At 45.5% G+C, this 17,195-nt stretch overlaps 1 protein-coding gene and 1 non-coding gene across 2 annotated transcripts in view; one reads left to right on the forward strand and one right to left on the reverse strand.

The window, feature by feature from the left end:
* LOC126536703 (cell adhesion molecule Dscam1-like) overlaps nt 1-17,195 on the forward strand; it is a 166,190-nt gene that overhangs the window by 67,288 nt on the left and 81,707 nt on the right. The window contains exons 7-12 of the mRNA XM_055073860.2: nt 1,240-1,569; nt 6,732-6,909; nt 8,007-8,239; nt 11,785-11,946; nt 14,556-14,846; nt 16,321-16,440. Of these exons, the coding sequence (XP_054929835.1) occupies nt 1,240-1,569; nt 6,732-6,909; nt 8,007-8,239; nt 11,785-11,946; nt 14,556-14,846; nt 16,321-16,440 (1,314 nt within the window). The remainder of the gene's footprint in view (nt 1-1,239; nt 1,570-6,731; nt 6,910-8,006; nt 8,240-11,784; nt 11,947-14,555; nt 14,847-16,320; nt 16,441-17,195) is intronic.
* On the reverse strand, nt 10,603-10,675 carry TRNAA-CGC (transfer RNA alanine (anticodon CGC)). Its single transcript has one exon. It is a non-coding gene; the product is annotated as a tRNA-Ala (tRNA).

Here is a 17,195-nt window from a genome sequence, read left to right on the forward strand (position 1 = left end):
CCGCCCAGTGCCCGCCATCCCAGCCATCAGGCGTTGCAACGCTGTTCCTTGCTGCTGCTGCTGCTGCAGCTGCTGCAGACGCCATCCGCGTTTTCCCGGGTTCGCGTCGAACGCGCGCGGTGTCCCTGAGTGCAGTGCGGTTTTCCGGTCTCATTGTGTTGTGTACACTGTCCGTGCCTAGTGATGATGCTAAGTGCGGAAGCTTTTCGCTGTGCAGCGATGAATTACTAATTGGAGAAGTGCGACAGAGGCCAATACTCTATGACCAACGAATGAAAACTTTGGGCTTGAAGAGCCTCGATCTGCGCTAACAGCCGCTTGCTGATCGGTGCCATGTTGACAAATGCGAAACGCGGCTGTCCCAGAAAGGTGATTGGCCAGTCGTAAAAAAAGTATCTTATCGAAAGGCTCAATGTGAACATAGGCGGTTGCTAGCTGCGTAAGCAGCCGTTACAGCAGTTGTGTAAATTGCAATAAATACGCCACTTATAGCGGATGCGACTGTAGTCTGAACGCAGCATTACTGAACACCGGAACGACAAGCTTATCAGCGGTAGCTGTATACAACGTTCCCCTTAGTAAAGGAGACAATAAGTTAGAGAACGAAATCCCAGTTTTAGTCCTTTGTGTGAAATTGGCCCTAAAGTGGTATTTAGCATGATGGACCTAGTAAGCAATTCAGTTAGCGTAGAAGCGTTCAGACAAATGTGCGGCATCCTCACGAGCGAGGATGGTGCTCGTTGCGGGCGAAGCTAGGCTTACAAAGGTATGCGGGCAATTGCTGCGCCTGAGAGTCTCGTTAGGAAATCTAAAGATAAAGCTATTACAGAGTCGATCGCCGCGTGAACAGGTCCATCTCTACCAGGACCCATCAAGGCAATTATACGGTGCGGAGGTAAACTGCTTCCACTTCACGAAGTACTCACTCAGTATGCCTAATATGTCAAGGGCGATCGGTGACACTTAGCGACTAATGCTAGAAGCAACGACTGACGCAACAGATCAAAGACATAAAGATGCTTTAAGCAGAGGCGAAACGTGTCTTTCCTGAAAATCAAATGTCCCCGTGGGAAGTTTAGGACGACACGCTGCATAACTTTGAAAGCATACGCCTGCCACTGTGCTTTCGATGTGATGAAGTGTGACGGGCATCCTGCTGCATTAGCGGAAATAGTACATGCTGTTTCTGGTTGCAAGCGAGAACACTGCTACTTTTCTTGCCACTTTCTTTTCGTCCAGCCCCGCTGTCGGCAACCATCGATCCTCCTGTGCAGCTTGTGGACGCAGGCAGGAGTGCTAACTTGAGCTGCAGGGTGTCTGGGCGTCCTGTAGAAGGAGTTGTGTGGATGCACAACGGCGTGCCTCTCTTTGCTTCTCCCTCGTCATCTGGCGGCACTGGGACCGGAAGTGGCAAGATTACTTCCGTTTCCGGTTCCGCAAATGTGGCCCTGCTGTCGCGTGACGTGCTGCGCGTCGCTCCAGTGGAGCGCAGGGACAGCGGAATGTACCAGTGCTTTGTCTACAACCGGCAAGATTCGGCGCAGGGAACCGCTCACATCATAGTCACAGGTTTGTCTGTCATTGGTCGTACCTTTATCTTTGTTTCGTTCTTTTTTTGTATGACTTTGACCGTTGAAGAATATTTGAAACACCAGGCCGCAGACGTTTGTTCTAGGAATTATGTACCCGATGCCCATAGTTGCGTAGGCTACACATGAAACATCAATAAACTTTCTAAGGTATTTTGATAACTTGGCTCTGGCACGCTGCCTCTTGTAAGTGGTCTTGCGCTCAACCATGAGGCTGACGCTAGCTGGAATTTCGCGGCCATACCAACAACGAGCGCTCTGTAAAAGCGATGTAATCGCTAGGTTAGGCATTAAGCGTGTTTAATTCATTTGCAATGTGTTTAAGAGCAGCACGGTTGCAATGCACAGGGAAGACGCGGGGTCAGCTTTTCTTTTATATCTTGCAGACTTTCCTGGAGATGCGCAAAAAAAAGCCACGCACAAGTAGCACGCTGGAAACAATTAAAATTGCTGTTTTCAAGTTCCTTTCAAAACTTTGTAATCGCTTTATCATCGTTACCTTATTGTTTACTGATACTGTCACGAGTATATTGCCGTGCTATACACCATTAAACGTTCTTCAGTAGGACGGGAACAAATAGCGCTGGAACTGAACGAAGTGAGGACGACAGACATAAGCGCTGAACTAACAACCACTGGTTCGTCGCGGGGAATGTATTATATGGAAAAAACAGGCTCAACGCAGAAGACCAACAAAAACATGAGTTTTGCGCAGGGTTATGATTGAAATCATCACATCACGTGTGTCGTCAAAGCAGGCTGTCAAATTTTTAGTAAATAGATCATCTCGTAGCTATGCAGGGGAACAGAGGATACAATGACGCAAGAGTTTCCTTGTGAGTGGATATAAAACGCTTCGCAAATCTCACGTGCTGTTTGATCTTTATATCTACCTAAAACTGTGCATTTAGCCGCGGTAGGCTGGCAGCCGCATTCTCTGACGTGCTGGGCTAAATTGGAATGCATCATGTAACCGCGCAAACAACAACGGACAAAGAAGGAAACACACAAGACAAGGCCCTGCGTGTTTCCTTCTTTGTCCGTTGTTGTTTGCGCGGTTACATGATGCATTCCAATATCGACCACCAACTAGCCCGACTATTCCTGTTAAAGAAGTTACTGGGCTAAATTACAGGGTACTGACCCTTTTAGTGAGTACGCATGCTCTCTCAGCCCGTCGTTAAAACATCGGCCTGTTTGGCAAATGTGGCAACTCTTGCACGTGAACGGAATCTTACAAACTGCGTAGGCATAGTCAATAAAAAGTTTGTATTTTTTTCCCAGAGTTTACTCCTCTGGCGCCTTCCTTGTTAACTTTCTGGCATGGCTTGTCCTTTGCGCTGAACAAAACGCGTACTCCTATATTACCTGCGACCTTTTTTAATCTGCGCGAGACCACATGGAGATAGGGTACTATGGCTGTGCTCGAATGAGGTCATTTATCCTGCGCGTCGCGTTAAACTCTTCCCCTGGCCAGGTTCACCAAAAGCCCTTCTGAAACAGCCGTGAGCAGGGCCACATGATATGCAGCTTTAGTGAGCCGGTGCACCGAGTTATCACTGTTATCCTGTTATCGCTCGGCTGCAAGGCGCGTCAAATGCGTCCAAAATTCCTTAAAATTATTCTGAAATAACTACCAGGAACTTTTGTGCCAAACCACAGCGTGGCACGGCGTACTGAAATATTCCGGATTGATTTTAAGCAACTGTGCTTCTCTAACGGGCACCAGACATCCATGCGCGTCCAACAGCGCAATGCCGCATTGTGCAGTTGAGCACGAGTTTGGTGAGCACGAACGCTGGTGAACACGAACGACGCGTAGTTGGGGCCTGTCAACTTTTTTTAATATCGCCGCCGACTATGTAGAGTCTTGTCTTATCAGACTGTGCGAGCAATATGCATCGATACGTCTGTACATAATCGAATGGGCGGTAGCACCAGCAATTAATCTGGCATTTGCGTTGATACACTTTTAAGTAGTCGACAAGCTTCAACCATCAGTTCAGAATACGATGACCGTGCTCGCGACTACGTTGGGATTTCTGTATTGCTTCGTTTTCTGGGTACAGGTTTCGGCCAATAAGCAGTTACACCACACTTTTACCACAGACCCAAGGTTATGGCATTGATTACTTCTTCGCCGTCGCTATACAACGCGATATCTGGTGGAGGTTGTGTAACACGCTGAAAGCTCGACGCGTCAATAAAAATTAAATGCTAATTCTCACTAAAGTTTACGAGGAATGAATGTTTTCAGAACTCTCAGGTAGTCATTGGAATAAGACAAGCACTTGCCTAATGTTGAAAGAAACATGTAGTTCATATTTCGAGGGCCACTGCGGTTCTCCTGTGCGCAAAGAAAATGAACGCGATAGAGTTACGCATGGCCACGCCTCTCACGCCGACCAAACCCTCCGGACACGAACGAGTACATAGTCGCATCTCATACCGTCTATCCTCATACCTCACTCCTCATACCCTATTTTACTATTCTTCCCCTTCCCTCTGAGCAGCGTAGCTGGCTAAAAGAATGTAACCCCTGTCCGACCTCTCTGCATTTCCGCATAAGTTCACCTGCATCTTTCTCTCTCGGGATGTAAAATAGCGTCACTTGTTAATGCAATTTACACATCTGTAACACTTTCGTGATCTCTGAAACAAGAGCACACGTGCTTGCTAAATTTACCGGGGGCACTTTGACAAAAGTAAACCCTCCAGTCGATAATGTAGCTCCAACTTTAATGTTTATTATGCGATACGCTCTCCGGAGCCGCACTTCCGCTCGAAATCAAGTGTGAACTTTACTTATGCATATTTATGACGTTGAATTTGCTACTCCTGCATTAGTGGTTCAAGCGCTACGTCATTTTAACCGTTATGCCGACCAAATCAGACACGCCTCAGTGGTTGCCCCTCCAGGCTCGCTCCATTTTGTCTGGCGCTGCGCGGAGCGCTCAACTACACAAAATCCGGACGCAATGTCACCAAGGCGCAGTGCGCAGCCGCGTGTCAAGACAGTCTCACGACGGCGCCGATGGGCTGGAAGAGTAGCGAGTCTGTGCTCAGTCGAACGTGTCGTTTTTCTTTTCCTATAGTTGTTTCTCTCTCTCTATTTCTCTCTCTCTCTTTCTGTCACTGAGAAGTGAAGCTCTCGGCTCTACGTTGCACTGAACCGTAGCTAATCGAATTTGCAATTTAGGCAGCTCAAGCCGTTTCTTATGCCAGGCAGACGTGTGCCTGGCCCCACATTAGCCTCTTCCGTCGGGAGTGAGCGAGGCAACAAGATTAGCCGCGGTGCTAGAGCGCTGAAACAGTCGGCTGCCTCAGCCGTGTTGTTTTACTGGCACGCAGACAGGTCGGAGGAGCGGTCGCTACACGCCGAGGTTTGAGCAACTTGTCTATTGCTTACAAGCAGCCGCCAACGCACGTTCGGTCCTAGATGCGGGAACATGGCATTTCCGTAAAGCGAGTGGCATGCATCGTGTGCTGGCATGCACTAACCACTATCGACGTCCTCTATAAGTGACAGTCAGAGAGTTACTCGTGCACGCAGGTAATTAGTGCTCGTTTCCAACATTCTAAAGGCACAGATTGGTTATGAGGAGCGCCGTAATAAGAGATTCAGTATTAGTTTTGATTAGCTTGAACAGAAATCTTGCGACAATGGCGCTTTCCCGTTTTCCCGTGAAATCGGACTCCAATGGCGCGCGGAACACCGCAGTCATGTGACACTGTGTTGGACGTATAAAAGGAAATGAACTGACGCAACGCGGAACACTTAGGTTGGGAAAGAAAAACCAAGGCGGCAAATACGAAGACCCTTCAGATTCAGAGACAAGAAATGCCTAACGATTAAGCAGGCAACAAACAAGCAATAACCAATAATAGGCAAGACGAATAATGAGAAATCTCTAATGAAGCAATTCCTAAAAGGGACGCGGAAGAGTGGTTGGCAAGTTGAAAGAAAGAATAACGTAGTGTAAGGCAGCTACAGTGACTAGGCGTGTAGTAAATTTAAGCCTGCAGCGTAGTTGAGAGCAAACGAGGGTAGCCAATGTTCTACTTGACAGTTAAAAGAAGGGGAGTTCAGCAGACCATGTATTGCGTAGGGCCGATAACCGTTAAGGGTTAATGGCAGATAAGCGTATTAGGGTTACGGAATGAGTACCAAGGGAAGGGAACCGCAGTCGAGGATGACAGAGAACTCGTTGGTCTGATTAAGTGCTAGGTTAGAAAATATCCAGAAATAATATGGGCTCAGTTGGCGCAAGACATGCAGGGTAAAGGGGAGATTGCTGGCAGAGGTCTTCGTCGTGCAGTACATAAAGATTCGTACAAACATTAGTAGAAGGAACTGTGGTGAACATTTTACTGTGGGAACAGCGTCCTACATTAGACATAAGCATAGGCTGGAGAAGAAAATAATAATGACGATGAAGAAGAACAGTGTCGAGCACTTTCACTGACTAGTTGAATCGTCCTATCAGAAACAGGAAACAGGCATTAAGCCGAATCGCTCTGAATTCTAGGTGCATGCATAACAAGCTCCTCCGACACGGAGTCATTGTCGCCTAAGGCAATTCTCGTTCGTTTATCAACGATGAGAGCATTACTCGGCTCACACTTTGCATAACGTCTGCATCGACTGAAGGCGATGTAACATCCTTTGAGCAGGAACTAAAATGACCATGACGTGATTTGAAAGTTAGCCAAGCAGTGGCGTAAGCACATTAACAAAGATGACGTCACATATGCACTATATTACAAAGATAAGCACTGCACCGGTGCGAAATTGTAAGTCTTGCAAAGTGATTCTCTCACGGAAATTTTGTTGTTGCGTTTTAACGAAATTCGGTGCATCGTATTATGAGCCATGCCACCGCCACCTAAACATAAGAACTACGTACACATTCAAGCTGCGTAAGGGGTAGCAGCACCTTCGTAGTACATACGTAAATGACCGAACTTGTGAAAAGTGGGAATTGTACCCCGCCAGGATTGTGCAAAAACATGTCTGTACTGCTAGTTTCTATGACTTGTCACTACAATTATCGTTTTTATGTATGACAGAAGAGTTTTATGTATTGCCGTAAGGCAGAAATCCTAATTTTCATGCATAATTTTCCTCTGTTTATATTACAGAGGACGCTCCAGTGCTAGAACATGCGTTTCCCGAGGTCCAAGTTGCTTCTGGTAGCAGTGCGTCCCTCAAGTGTTCCGCGTCCGGGAATCCCTTGCCCCAAGTGACGTGGACTCTTGACGGGGAAGTGGTTCCCGAGCATTATCATGTCCGAATTGGAGACTACGTCAGCAGTGAACGGTACATCTATTATTCCCTTCGTTTGTGTGCCATATCGTACTTATCACCGAAGGTGTGCACTGAGTGTCTAAGCGCTACATCAGTAATACGGCTCAAATATTCCCAGCTCAAATTCATTATAATGCTAAAAAAACAAATGAAAAAAAAACGGTACGCCTTCGAATTTGGTCTGGCGTACTTGGCTTCTTTGGCTCATACCAACAATATTAGAAACAAGTTTTAACATTCTACAACTATAGAGATCACCAGATCCTTGAAGTTACCGATAACCTATGAGAATGCATGGCGTTCCTATCTGCAACTGATTTTTTTTTTTTTTTGAGGAACGACTTTCCATGCAATATAAGCAATTGCATATTTACTTTCACTAAATGATGAGCCTAAAAAACAATAAGCATATGACAAGTGCTGATGAGAAGAAAATGCCTCTTTTTTCTTTCATTCACTACACGCTGCGCTCAAGGTAAACTTTGCGACACATCTGGACAAAAATCAGACTTTTTCGTTCAGAAGTTAGATCATTTTCGAAAGGCATTGCCACGGAGAAAGTGCGAGCGCTCCCTATTGCATCTGTAATGTCCTCTCTAGGGTTATTTGTGCAATAAACTTTGAGCAAACTATTATAAAAGAATCGTCCTGTCTCCGTAGTCATGCGTGTCACCTGTCTCATAATCACCTGCAACAATCGCCCAAAAAGTCCTGTACACAGTTACAGCAGTCTGTCGGCTGCCTCTCTGCAGCCCTTACAATCCACGGCTCATAATATCATTACATAACGTCTTTAAAAAGCTACTTTACTTTTATGAAGACAACTGAATTGCTTTTGTCTTTAATGAATCGTTCGTTGTGCGTGTCCCCTCCTTTCGTGCTGCAAATTTTCGAGCAGTCTCTTATTAGACTCCATCGCAAATCTTTTCACTTTTCCTTACTGCCCAACCTCCACATGGATACTACGCGACCAGCAGCGCGCATTAAGCCTACAGCGGCTGCTGAACTCGTTTCCTTCCAATAGTAGTACAAACGATACCCGACGGAATTTGCCTCTTTCTGCACCACAAGCTACGCGTTTCTCGCCTTTCACTCTTTCGCCCGTCCAGCCTCGTTCACAGTTACGTGAACTTGACCAGCGTGCGCGTGGAGGACGGTGGCCTCTACTCGTGCGTGGCGCGAAACAGCGCCGGTCAGGCATCGCACTCGGCGCGTCTCGTCGTGCCGGGAAAGCCCGTGGCACGGAGGCCCACGGCAAACGTGACGGCGCTGGCAGGCCGCACGGTTCGCCTGTACTGCCCCGTGGCAGGATACCCTATCCACAGCATCGCTTGGCAGAAAGGTGCGTACGTCACGGAGACGCCTTTTTTGTGTGTGTGGACTTTGAAATCACGAAGAGTGGACTCATTCCGTGCGCCCCCGCGAAAGTCTAGGATCGAGTTTGTTAACCTTGTATAAGGTTAGCTCTAACTATACAAACGCGTGTTGTATTACAGTTGCAGTGTTTACGTTAGGTTAGCACCCACAACCGGCATACGTACCGAAGGCTGCTGCTTTCCGTTTCATGACTTCCCTATTTGTTCTAGTTTATTGAGCACGAACAGTAGCACGTTTCACAGCTTATGCATATGTGTAGGTCTATTTAAGGCTCATTAACAATTAAACCGGTTGGTAGTGTTGCTACACGTCACTGTGCAACTTTTTTATGGTTGTGTTTTACACGTCCCTGTACTACTTTTATTCGCTTTTGCTGCTTTATATCTTCATGTTGTAATAAGACCTGCTTTTAGTGAAATCAATCGCAGTGACTTCCAGTGATGGGCAGGGGGGGGCATTAAAGTTTTCTAAGCTGCTGTTAAGCCACATTATTATTTAAATTCGGGAAGAAAGCTTATGATAGCATTTGCAGCTCCGGCAATATTATTGTCCTAAAATTAAAGGTTTCAGTTGTTTCTTATCTTTGGTATCTTCAAATGTCTCGACCAACAATAAGCGAATACAAAGCGTAATGAAGCACTGGTTGTTGCCGTGGAGGGCAAACGCATTGGCCACATGCTAAGATCTTTCTGTTTAGCAAAAAGACATGAACTACAGCTGTCTTGTTCTTTCAGGCAATAACCAAAAATGTAATTTCTCCATCAGAAAATACAATTTGGAGTCTCCAGCCCATTTCACTCAAAGGAATGTACTATACAGCACTAGTAACTGGTTCGAGTAACCGATGTCATTTCGTGAATAAAATAGATTTATGCGTGAAAATATAAAGCTCCATGTTAAAATATTTTTTTTAGTTTCTGTGCACGGGACTATTTTGTACAGCATTAGAGTCATGGACCATTATTATACTTTGGCCGGAAGACACTATTCCATACACGGTTGAAGTTTATGTTGCTGAAAATTTTGACGCGCTTTAAGCTTGGGTACCAAGTATATCAAGTGGGATGCAGACAGCTTGGCTAGGCGCACTATGTGCGTTGATATATACTTTGTGCCGGGGGAAAACGTAAAGTCAACCTTCGCAGAAGCATTTCGCTCTATTTTACAGTGTAAGCTCTTACAGGAAAATGTGATCGCGCTTAAAATACATAATCTAACCGCGCAAGACAGAAACGATGCCAGACAGGACCCACTCGCTCGCTCAGTTACAACATTTGAAGCACGTCATGACGGGAGGGAAAGTTTTCTAACGGCAGATTTCTGGCAGCGATATGAGTCAAGCTTAGCAAATGTCTCATAGTATAAGCCCGTATGGATTTTTCTTTTCAGTATTTGAAAGATGTAGCGTATTATATTATACGAAGACTTTACTTTTCTGTTTATTCATTGGTATTGCCGCGATTTCACTTTAGGTAATCTTGAGACCAGGTTGTGCAGAACTTTCTTCTTTTGTTGCTTGTTTAATATCTTCAGTACGGTGTTCTCAGTTTCAGCACTTTCCTGAAGTTGTTGAGCGCAGCGTGCAAAAAATTTGCTTCTCAAATTGCAGGAAGTAATTCTCCATCGTGTAGTTTTAATCTTACAACTTGACGATATTGCACTATGTCGCCTTGGCAACCCGGTTTCTTCTTTTGTGAACTTTTCCAGTTTGCCTGCGGCGTAAATAAATATCTGCAACACCAGATGGTTGGTTTATTTCTGCAGCCTCGTGCTTTTTGGTGTACTGCATCTCTCTCTAATCTGTTTCATGCATGTCCCTTGCCTTACTTCCTCGACAGTGCGCTGAATACAAAATGTAATTCTCCTTTCAGAGGTATCCTGTTTTTTTGTGTGCTCTTTGTCACTCTTTGAAAGAGAAACGCGTACCAGCTAGAGCTTCTAAACTATGGAGCTGGTGCGTTTCCTTATGTAATGTAGAAATTGGGCTCGCACCGATAGTATCCCTGCCTGGCGGCTGCTTTCAGTGCATCAGCTGTGTAATCACAGGCTGAAGTTGCGCAATATTTTGTTTGAACTGACGGGCATATGTGGCCGATTCAGTACCAGTGTTGTATCAGTTTTGCCTTTGTGTAGGTACAAAATACTATTATCTGCGGAATAAACGAGAAGAAAGGGGGTTAACCGAGGGGCCCGATTTTTATTAGTCATATCATAAGAAGCCAACAAACACTGACACCAAGCACAACATAGGAGAAATTACTTGTGCTTAATAAATGAAATTAAGAAACGCGAACTTAATGGAAATTAAAGTGGATGAAAAAAAAAACTTGCCGCAGGTGGGAACCGAACCCACAACCTTCGCATTGCGCGTGCGATGCTCTACCAATTGAGCTACCGCGGCGCGGTTTCCCCATCCACTTTCTTGGGTATTTATGTGTCCTAGTAGAACCCTGGGTGTGTTAGCCAGCGCCACCACTCACAGACCTTGGCGGCGGACGTGGAACGTCCTTCTTTCGTCCTCTCGTTTATTACATAACGAGGGTCTCGAATCCGGCAACATTGATGCCTTCAGGTAGCATATGTGGGTTAATTGACCAGTTGCCTTCACCCGAAAAGATCATGTTCTCGTGACGCCTGCGGCAAGAAGGACGTTCCACGTCCGCCGGCAAGGTCTGTGAGTGGTGGCGCTGGCTAACACACCCAGGGTTCTACTAGGACACATAAATACCCAAGAAAGTGGATGGGGAAACCGAGCCGCGGTAGATCAATTGGTAGAGCATCGCACGCGTAATGCGAAGGTTGTGGGTTCGGTTCCCACCTTGTGGCAAGTTGTTTTTTCATCCAGTTTAATTTCCATTAAGTTTGCGTTTCTTAATTTCATTTATTAAGCACAAGTAATTTCCCCTATGTTGTCCTTGGTGTCAGTGTTTGTTGGCTTCTTATGATATCTGCGGAAGTAAGTTATATGCAATAACAGTTTATTTACTTCACAGGCGTCACAGACAGAGTCAGCCTTTCCTAACAGGGAATCTTCGACCACATGATGTAGCCCTGACTTGTAGGGGGTACAAAAACTTTCTTTTCGCAGCCTGCGACTGCTGCTATAGAGAGGACGCGATTTAGCGTATAGTGTGCGCACGAACGAATTCCCTAATGGGAATTGAGCTTTCTCTCAACGCACCAGTGTTCGGAGCTTCCCGTTTCAACAACTTCCCTCTTTCTTCCTTCTGCTACTTCAACTGAGGGTAGCAACATGCAATCTCATGTTGCACAACCGCACTACTCTGGTTTCTTTCACATTTCCAGCGCTTGATAAAATTCACTCCTGTTGCCAAACCAGGTGAGCAGGTTAATCTGACGGAGGGAGGATAAGGAGATTGACCTTCATTGTGTAATTGTTGTCTGGCAGCCTTCTTTTGGAAGTTGCACGTATAATTTGTTGTTACCGCGCTGTGCTTCTTACTCGTTCCACGTTTTCAACGGCGCGCTTGCTGGCGTCTTCGTGCACAGACGGCCGCTGGCTTCCCCAGAATCACCGGCAACGCAGCTTTCCCAACGGCACCCTGGTGGTGACGCAAGTGCAGCGTAGCCAGGACACCGGCTGGTATGAATGCATGGCTCGCGACGCGCAAGGGAACACCGCACGAGGGCAGCTGGCCGTGCGTGTCATGAGTAAGTCGCCAAACGTCGCGGGCAGTGAAATGTGGACAGTGAACTTTATTTTCCTGCCCTACCGGTTATGATGTGTTCACCACAGATCCTGCGGCATTAAGGAGACTAAGACGAGTACAGTGGGCAGTTTTGGCGTTTACACGTGTGATCGAGCTTGATGAGCAAAAAAGTTTCTTTCATGATTTCGCGTGCGACCTCCCTTGAACGTTCATGCTTACCAAACGCGCCCTATCATAGTCATCCAGGGGAGCTGACGTAGCTCTTTTCTTTTACTATGTGGTGAGAAAGCGATGTGAGCAACGACAGCTCCGTGCACCTTCTTTGGCCGATTTGGTTGCGACGAACGGGAGCTTCTCAAGTAAAGACATCACGGCCCTAGTAACACGGCAAGTGGGGACCATTAAGAAGGTGGGGTGAAGTAGTCGTGACAGCTAACCATTCAACTCTTGTTCACGCATCTTCCGGCCAGCACAAGTATGTCGCATTAGTAATAATTAAGTTTCGTCGAGGCATCCCTGACGTCATGGTTTTCTTTTTTAACACTATATAGCGCATGTTAACTTTAGTGGCTTTGTGCTTCAGACAACTCGGCCGTGAGATTGACCATGCTGTCGATTAGTGGCACGAAATTGACCAACCACCTTTATTTCGCTGACACACTTGTCCGATGTCTGGTCCAAAGAAGCGTCCTTCTGTATAAGAGCGTCTTTGGGCAATTGAGGCCGTTGATCTGTCATAAATTGAGGCAAAGCGCAGAATTTGCATACTATTGGCGGCAACATGCGGTGGGGAGGTTTCCTTCTTTCTAAAACGGCAAGGGGAATAATTGAGCATGATACTGCGAAGGAAAGTTCAACGTTTCTATTAATTGAAAAGAAGGCGATGTCCGCCTCGTAAATAGCAACAGCGTAGTCAAATAAAACCAGCATGCCCTGTGCACCGAAGAAGACGTTCGAAAGTACCACAGCCGGGGGCGAATTGTGATGTTTCGCAGTGCAGTTTTGTTCAGCACTGTCCATGTACCTGTAAATATATTGTGAAAATAACGAGAATATGATCACGAGTAATTTATCCCAGTAACGTTAGGGTCATAATGTAAGCGCTGAGGATTTCCTCACGATGCTGGGAAGTTTGGGGAGCTTAATTCCACGGTACTTCATGTACTGTACGGTATTTCGGGCGCGACATTTCGTTTGAGTTCGTCGTTCATTATAAATTCAATTAATAAGCAGAAGTTTGATCCTTTGAGTAGGGCATGCGTTACATCAAAGTAATTTTCAGGGGGCATATGTGCTTAACTGAAGCTTCTTCGCTGCAGCATCGGAGTAAACACGCGCATGAGCGTATTTCCTCTTGGATCGCCGCCTTCGTAAAAGCCATAGGAGGGATATATAAATTATGCATTAGCCCTCTATAATTATTTCAGGACGTTTTCTGTCTGAAAACCGTAAAACGGAAGCGGCATGTACAAAGTCCTTAATGAAGTGAGCTGGACGCAGCGTCGGTCAACGTTCATTGCTTCTTTTTAATGGAGTGAAAGGTGAACTTGCCATAATGTTTGCCAGCTTGAAATGCACGCTTTCATAATCATTATTCTGAAGAGAGGTCTTGATTAACAATTTCAGATGACCCTAAAGCAGAAGCACTCCAAACCGGCATGAAAGGACCTTTAAAGCTGGTCAACACAGGAGTTTTCATCAATTTTGCCCAAGCTTCTAAATACATGCGATTCTCTTTCGTATAGATTCGTTACGCTGACTTTCAAAACGTTAGACAGCAATGTAAGACGCTATTACCATAATTTTATAGTTTTAAGCTGCTAATTGTTAGCAGCAACAACATGAAGTTAAGGAAATGCTGGAGCAGCTGTTTATAGGTCATCTGACATTACACCCACTTATTGCTGTCACTCACTTCTCGCTCACTCACTTACTCGCTCGCTCACTCACTCACTCACTCACTCACTCACTCACTCACTCAATCATTCACTCACTCACTCACTCAATCACTCACTCACTCACTCAATCACTCGCTCACTCACTCACTCACTCACTCACTCACTCACTCACTCACTCACTCACTCACTCACACACACACACACACACTCACTCACTCACTCACTCACTCACTCACTCACTCACTCACTCACTCACTCACTCACTCACTCACTCACCCACTCACTCACTCACGTTCTCAAACCCCGGTTTTCCATGCCTGGCGTCTTAGCACGATGCTCTCGGCACTATATATGCCTCAGTACTTTGTGTAGGTAGTAGGTGCTCTTGCCAGATACTGACTTTTACACCTGCGACTGCTTACTATTGGTCGTCGGATAACAGTTTACGACGTAGTGCCAACCATTATGTACCCGTTATCTAAAACAGAGCGCGACTACGCATTGATGACGGCGGTGTTTTACTGGCATATCCTTAGAAATGCGGCGGCGACCAATAGTCACCTAACCTGCGTGAGCTAATCAAATAATCTACAGGTATTTCTCAGTCGAGCATTTTCTCTACCCCTCTTTTAGCTTTTCTCTCTTCCTTAAGACCTCTGTACCGACCTCGTATAGTAGTTTTCTGTGCCTGCAACTCCAATGCTGCGCGCAGCGCCACCTGTGGTGAGCCCGTTCAATTTTCCGGACGACCTGACTGAAGGCAAGCGAGCGGGCGCAGCCTGCATTGTGTCCGATGGGGACCCGCCCATCTCCATCGGATGGCTCAAGGACGGACGGCCCCTGGACGAGAAGGCGTTAGGCGCCACCGCGTCACGAACGAACGATTACACATCCTTCTTGTCAATCATCGCTGTCCGCCAGGAGCTCCATCGGGGCCTGTACACCTGCGTCGCTTCTAATCCGGCAGCTTCGGCCAACTACACGGCACCTATGCTGGTTCGCGGTGAGTGCATGCTATATGCTTCAGGCTTGAACTTATATTCATTACTAAACACTAAGAAATTAATTCATGGACAATTTACTGTTGTCTACGCATGCATTTTGGCTTCATTCTTGTTCTCTTGTTCTTCCTTTTTAGTCCATGCTTGTATCGATAGTTTTATGTTTAACTGTTAGCTCTTTCTTTGTTGCAGTCTTCTTTGGCTAAGATTTTGGGATAGTCGATCCTTTCATTGGCCAAGATTCTTATTCTTCGCAGCTAGTAAAAAAGCGAAATCAATCGTATATAGTGCTTTGCTATATTAAAGCGCAAGAAAACTGCGTATTTATCAAGGTTGCTTGCTGTTGGCAAACGAGAATACCATATCTCGCTCATGGATTGGCATAAATATGCTATGAATAGAATGTTTACAAATTATTTGGCATTGTAACCACATTATGGTGGACCTCTCGTTCTGCTGGCTACCGCGTTGTCTTCAAAGGCGAAAGTCACCGTGCACTCAAATGGCATAGAACCGATTTAATGAACCAGCGATCAGCTGCTGATTAACTTATGAAAATAATGTTTTTACTTTGCGGCTTTCGCCCACAAAGTGTAGCTCTGGCAGCCTTAATTTTTTAAACATTTATTCATGTCACCCTACAGGCTCATAAAATAGCATTGCATAGGTGGGTAGTTGACGTAGTAGTTCTGCGGAAACCCGCAAGGTGGAGAGAAGTAAATGAATAAAGGAAAAATGAGACATCCACCCGATCATAGCAAATGCTACAAAGGAAACACATACGGTTTCCTCGAAAGAAAAGCCTCAGAGTTGAAGAAAAATTCGTCCTGGTTCGGGACTCCAACCCGGGACCACCGCCTTTCCGGGGCAGCCGTTCTACCATCTCGGCTAGCCAGGCGGCTAGCAGATGGCAGGGCGAAGTCGAATTTATCGACAACACGAAGCAAAGGCAAGTGTTTGACGTAGTAGTTCTGCGGAAACCCGCAAGGTGGAGAGAAGTAAATGAATAAAGGGAAAATCAGGCATCCATCCGTTCGTAGCAATTTCTACAAAGGACGTACATACAAGTGTAACAAGTGTACAAGTGTACAAGTGTAACTTACATATGAAAAAAATATATATAGAAACAATAAAGGTACAATAAACAATATCAAGGAATCATGACATCAGATTCATTACCATTAGCTCGTACTAACGATTCTTTTCATGCAAAAAGCAGAATATGATAAGCAGACCTTTTTATAAAAATATGATTTGAATGTGACAGCTTGTGCGTTGTAGTAATGTCCTTTCCCTTAGAAGTGTTTAACATGTGAAGCATCGTTATTTTAAACGGTGCGGCAAAATATTTCGGATTTTCTTTTTTTTGTGTTCAGGACGGTGCTTACCATTTACTTCGCTATTTCTTGTTTGGAACATTTCTTGAATATTTCAAGTCTATCACCCTCAAATAAATTTTTCATCTGTGCTCTGCAGTTGGCCCGCGGTGGCAGCACGAACCTGAAGACAAAACCGCGATACTAGGTCATCCTCTAATGTTTGACTGCCAAGCGCATGGCTTCCCGATCCCAGTTATCCGATGGAAGAAAGAACGCTGTGAGTATTATTGCTAGTCAGTCACTATGTATGCCAAGACACATTTTACAGCGGTGAAAAGGAAATTAAAATATCGCTGAAAGGAAGGCCGGTTTGTGGCGGCGCAATGAAACGATTGTACTGAATGACGTCGGCGCGAACAGAAACCGTGTACGCGGTGAACTCAATTTTACATGAAAGGAAATACATTTTAGAAGCGAGGATTATGCAGCTTAGCATACATTTTTCTATTCCTGAGATGCTTTCTTTGGGACCTTCATCTCTTGTACGCTGTCGTAAGGACGCATGCTCTGCCGTGGAAGATTTATGATGTTATTTATTATTCATTTCTTCCCCCAATTTTCGTTGTTTTCAGCCATAACCAAACATTCGAATGCCATCCGACTCTTGGTCAATACTCTTCTGGGTGTGCCCCCGGCCATCAGTCATGAAAAATCAGGCCAAACTAAACCGAGGCTTGCCTTGCTCTGTTACCATCTGAGACGGGGCTGTTGAAGTAGTCCTTGGCCAAGCCGATTCTTAAACGAATGCCTTCGTTTACACTATCTCAGTGAACGGTAAAGAAATGTGCCACTGTTTTAGCTACTTAGGAATTTTCAACAGGAGGTGGCACAGTCACACGCAAATATTGCAAAAGAAAAAAAAAATGATAAAGAAATATCTCATAGTCTGACTCCCAGCGGTGTGATGCATAAACTTTAAAACATAGTCTTATAGTGTTGACGCGCATTTCATAAATAATTGACATCCAGTCA

This window comes from Dermacentor andersoni, chromosome 4 (assembly GCF_023375885.2).
Source record: "Dermacentor andersoni chromosome 4, qqDerAnde1_hic_scaffold, whole genome shotgun sequence".
Lineage (NCBI taxonomy): Eukaryota > Metazoa > Arthropoda > Arachnida > Ixodida > Ixodidae > Dermacentor > Dermacentor andersoni.